We start from the raw sequence: 3,922 nt of genomic DNA on the forward strand, positions 1-3,922 counted from the left end.
CGGTCGAGAAGTTAATTGTAAGACAACCTTGCTGACAACCGGTGACGATGCGAAGAAAGCGATTCGTTATTTTGAGCGGAACACGAGCGCGAAAAAAACATCGATCTCTTTTATGTCGCTTCGGGCGAGTTTCGTTGCAAAAGCGAAACGCGTTCAATTTGGCGCGACCGCGACGTAAACGAGACAGTGTTCCGTTCGTGATTGGGAGAGAAAACACGGTTCGACGAATTTTAGTCAAAATTGTCGAGTTCGAAGAGTCATCGCGCTGCAGGCAAGAATGAACGGCTACGCGAGTAGAATGCGAAGCTGCTCGTGGATTTTGTTTCGAGGGTCGGTACTTCTCTCGAGCGAACGAAACGAATCGGGTTTTCCGAGGATCCTTGCGAGGGATGAACGAAACGTTCGCTCGTGGATTACGCCAACTCTACGATCGTTGTTACCGGTAAAAGTTACGCAAACAACGCTACGCCAGAGGCGACGAAATTTGAACGATAGAAAGTGGAATCGCACGTGCACCGGCGTTTTTCAATTATAGCCAAACATTGTGCGAGCCATTCCGAATCGACGCGACGGGTAAACGAATAAATGAAAGAACAAAAATACGGCAATTAACAAAAATAAGTCGAGCGTTTACGTTTATTTATTAAATCCGGAAAAACCGGTGTTTGTCGGCGGAACAATCATCCGGTTAGTAAATTGAACGGGCGCGATCGATCATCGTTATTCGAGCCACGTTGGTTAAACGCGATTCGCGTTGGATCACCGTTTGTTCGATACGCGAGATTTATTCGTAATTTCGAGTGACGAACACGCGATCGCGGTGTCGCGTCGCTTTGATCGCGCGATCGTTCGATGTTTAGGTCGACGAGCCGGAGGAGTAAAGACGGGCAAAACTACTAAGGATCGATCGCATCGTCGAAACAACGCAACGACGAGTCGCGTGCCTGTTTCGCGAAACAAAAGTGATCGCACTTCTGCCAGGATAGTCCGTCGTACCAAACGGTCTTACAGTCTTAAGCGTCCCTCTTCTCTGACGTACGCTAGAAACGCGAAGCCTCCGATCGACGCCCGATCGATTTCCGATAGCATTATACTCGAGAATGTCGTGCAATTTACCGGAAACCGACAGGAAGAAGAATCAATTCGATAAGGAGGAACGAGTGCATTTATTGGCTCTAATGAAACGGTATGCCCCTTTGTTGGACATGAGTCCCTCCACTCTCGCCCGCAAGCGGATTTGGTTGATCATCGAGGAGGAATTCAAGAACGCTGGCTTCACGCGCAAGACCTCCGCTCAATTGAAGAAATACTGGCAGAACTACAAGTATCACTGCAAGAAGGCTAAAGCGTCGGGCAAGGTATTCGTGCGTTTTATTCGCGTTCTTCTACTCGAGGACCGCATTAACCCAAGTCCGTTCTTTCTTCTTCCTCCCGTTTTATCGATTTTTACACAAGATTCGCGTAAACGTCGTTATTTCGGTGCTCTCTCTAATAGCTAACGAAAACGAACTCGGGTTAGTTTGACTCTCGGCTACGAAATTATAGTGGACGTTTCGTGTAATTAACGCGTTCTGTGTGCCGCGTGAAATTTCACATTCAGGGGGAACCTTTGAGCGCGAGTCGGAAATGAATCGTATCGCTTGTTCGTACGAAATTACGATTACGTTACCTTCGTTTCTCCCCCGTTTTATCTCGTCGAGGACTAGCGTTTCCCGTTTAATTCAAGATTAATTAACGCGGCACGTGGCAAAGTACGCGTTAACGCGGCACTAATTCTAAGGAAAAAGCTTCTCGTTTACGACGAGCAGACGAAATTATTCGCCGGTGCATGCGACACTTTTTCGTCTTCTCCGAGCGTTCTACTGACACAGCGAAATTTCTAGGAAAGTAAAAGATACGGGAACTCGGACGACAGCGAGTGTTCGGAATGGAACCGTTACCGGATCTTGGTCGACGATCGACCCGTGACGAAATTTCCGGAGGTCTCCGAGCCCCTGCGCTCGATGCCCGATTATCTGCAAAAATCACCGATCGAATCGGAACGTCGGTCCACCGAAATCTCTCGGAACGATGAAAACTCGCCTGGAAAATTGAATGTCTCGGATGGCTGCATCGGTATTTCTTTTTGTTTCGCTTCCTTTTCTTCTTCCGTCGACTACAAAGAGCGTTTAACCCTTCGATCGCCGACGATGCCTACAGAGGTGTTCCGCGCATTCCTTTTCTCGCAACAAAGACACAAACTTTCGAACAAACCGTGAAGTTCCGTAAAAAAGTTACTTCTTAAACAGGATTGGTGCAGTCCCTACGGGCAGTACGAAGGGTTAATCTCGTTTACGGTATCTTGCGAACAGAAAGTTGAATCGACGATGTCGGATTGATTTTAGACTTATCGCGAGTGAAGAGGGAATGGAACGAGGAGACGATCAACGATCGCGACGCGAAAGAAACGAATCCGTCAAAGAACTTAAGCTTCGAGGAGGATAGCCTGGAGGAGAAGAAAGAGATTTTTACGTACGGGGATCAGTCGGTGTCGCCGTCGACCAGCGCAACGAGACATAAAACGAGAAATCACATCGTGGTCTCTAACGCCAGAATTTCCGACAACAGCGTCACCGTGTCCGTAATTTACCCCGAAGATAACGCACGCGTTCCGAAAAACACGATCGACCCAGCACTCGACGCAGGCTCGTTCGCCAACAGGTCAGGTAAATGTCACGGAATTAAGACTTTGGAATAGCAACGTTCGAATGGTACAGGTAGCTTGACGGCTTAAAATGGTTACCGAGCAAACGTCGCACCTCGATCGACCAAATATTTTTCTTTCCACGGTGTGCTCGTCGATTTTTGCGTCCATTGTTCGCGCGAACAGCCATTACACGCGTATTTGTTGGGTTTCAGCGGAGGTATCGTGGCACGAGCGCAAAGAGAAACCCGATAGTCCAAATTCTATTCAGGACCCGAACGCTGCTCGTTCCAATTTGTTCGGACGCGATACCGATCGAGGAAACGCGGACAGGACAAATGGAAAGTCGAGTAAGATGATCCCGAAAGTAAAGAAAAAAAGTTACGACGAAAAGCTAACGTTTAAACTGCTCGAGTGGAGCTTTCGGTTCCGGAGTGTTTCTTCGGTACACTGTGTAAAAAGTGCTCGGTAAAGCGTGGACCTTTTTCACCGCGGTTTTATCCCCTGTCCGTTAACGACGAGAATCCCACGAATTACGGAACGCTCGTTCGCACCGTATAAAGCATAAACAGAGGAAAACCACGAGCGACGAACGATCAAACCGCGTAATCTTCGCGTCGTAAGGGATTGTTTGCACGGACGTGGTTGGCTTAGGAGCAGCCGAGACTAATTCTCTCGTATGGTGTCGTAGATAACGAGCAAATGAACTCGTTCGCTTGCACCGGGGGCGAGGATTTAATCCATTGCCGACAAATGGATCAGGATTTCGGTGCGGAAAGACGAGAGAACGATGTCGCGATCCGAGCCAAACGCTTCGAAGCTGCCAGCGAGCCGTTCCGTTCGAGAGGTCACGTGTTTCTGACCGATTACAGCAATAGGTTAAGGCACCGGTTACTGTTGCAGCAGCTCGAGGTACGTCGATTCTATCAATGTAGTTCGTCGATAACAGTAAAAAGGAGGAGCGAAAACTACGTTCTCGTTACAGACGGAGGAGAAACGTTTGAAGGTACAGATCGCGGAGACGACGTTTCAGGAAGCCCAACTCAGGATAAAAGCCGTGTACGAGGACATGCGACGAACGGAAGAGTTGCACCGGTTGCGTTTGCTGAGAGCGGCGGCTTCGACAGCGACCTTGGCTGAGAACCTGGACGACGTGTTCAGAAAAGACCTGTAATAGAAATAGGGCGAAAAAGAAAAGAAAAGAGAAAGAATAGAAGACACGCGATAGATCGTCGATCG

General features: G+C 48.5%; 1 protein-coding gene across 2 annotated transcripts; it reads left to right on the forward strand.

Annotated features, from left to right (window-relative positions):
- The first annotated feature begins 818 nt into the window (after window positions 1-818).
- On the forward strand, window positions 819-3,917 carry LOC143264044 (uncharacterized). 2 transcript variants are annotated; one of them, XM_076529311.1, is made up of 6 exons: window positions 840-1,358; window positions 1,884-2,115; window positions 2,385-2,705; window positions 2,899-3,033; window positions 3,375-3,595; window positions 3,669-3,917. In XM_076529311.1, exons 1-6 carry the CDS (start codon window positions 1,101-1,103, stop codon window positions 3,855-3,857), a joined length of 1,356 nt encoding a protein of 451 aa, XP_076385426.1. In that variant the 5' UTR covers window positions 840-1,100; the 3' UTR covers window positions 3,858-3,917. The 2 variants fall into 2 exon arrangements, with proteins under 2 accessions (XP_076385427.1, XP_076385426.1); XM_076529312.1 differs by lacking the exon at window positions 2,899-3,033 and having other exon boundaries at window positions 819-1,358.
- Window positions 3,918-3,922: the final 5 nt, after the last annotated feature.

This window comes from Megachile rotundata, chromosome 3, assembly GCF_050947335.1.
Source record: "Megachile rotundata isolate GNS110a chromosome 3, iyMegRotu1, whole genome shotgun sequence".
NCBI lineage: Eukaryota > Metazoa > Arthropoda > Insecta > Hymenoptera > Megachilidae > Megachile > Megachile rotundata.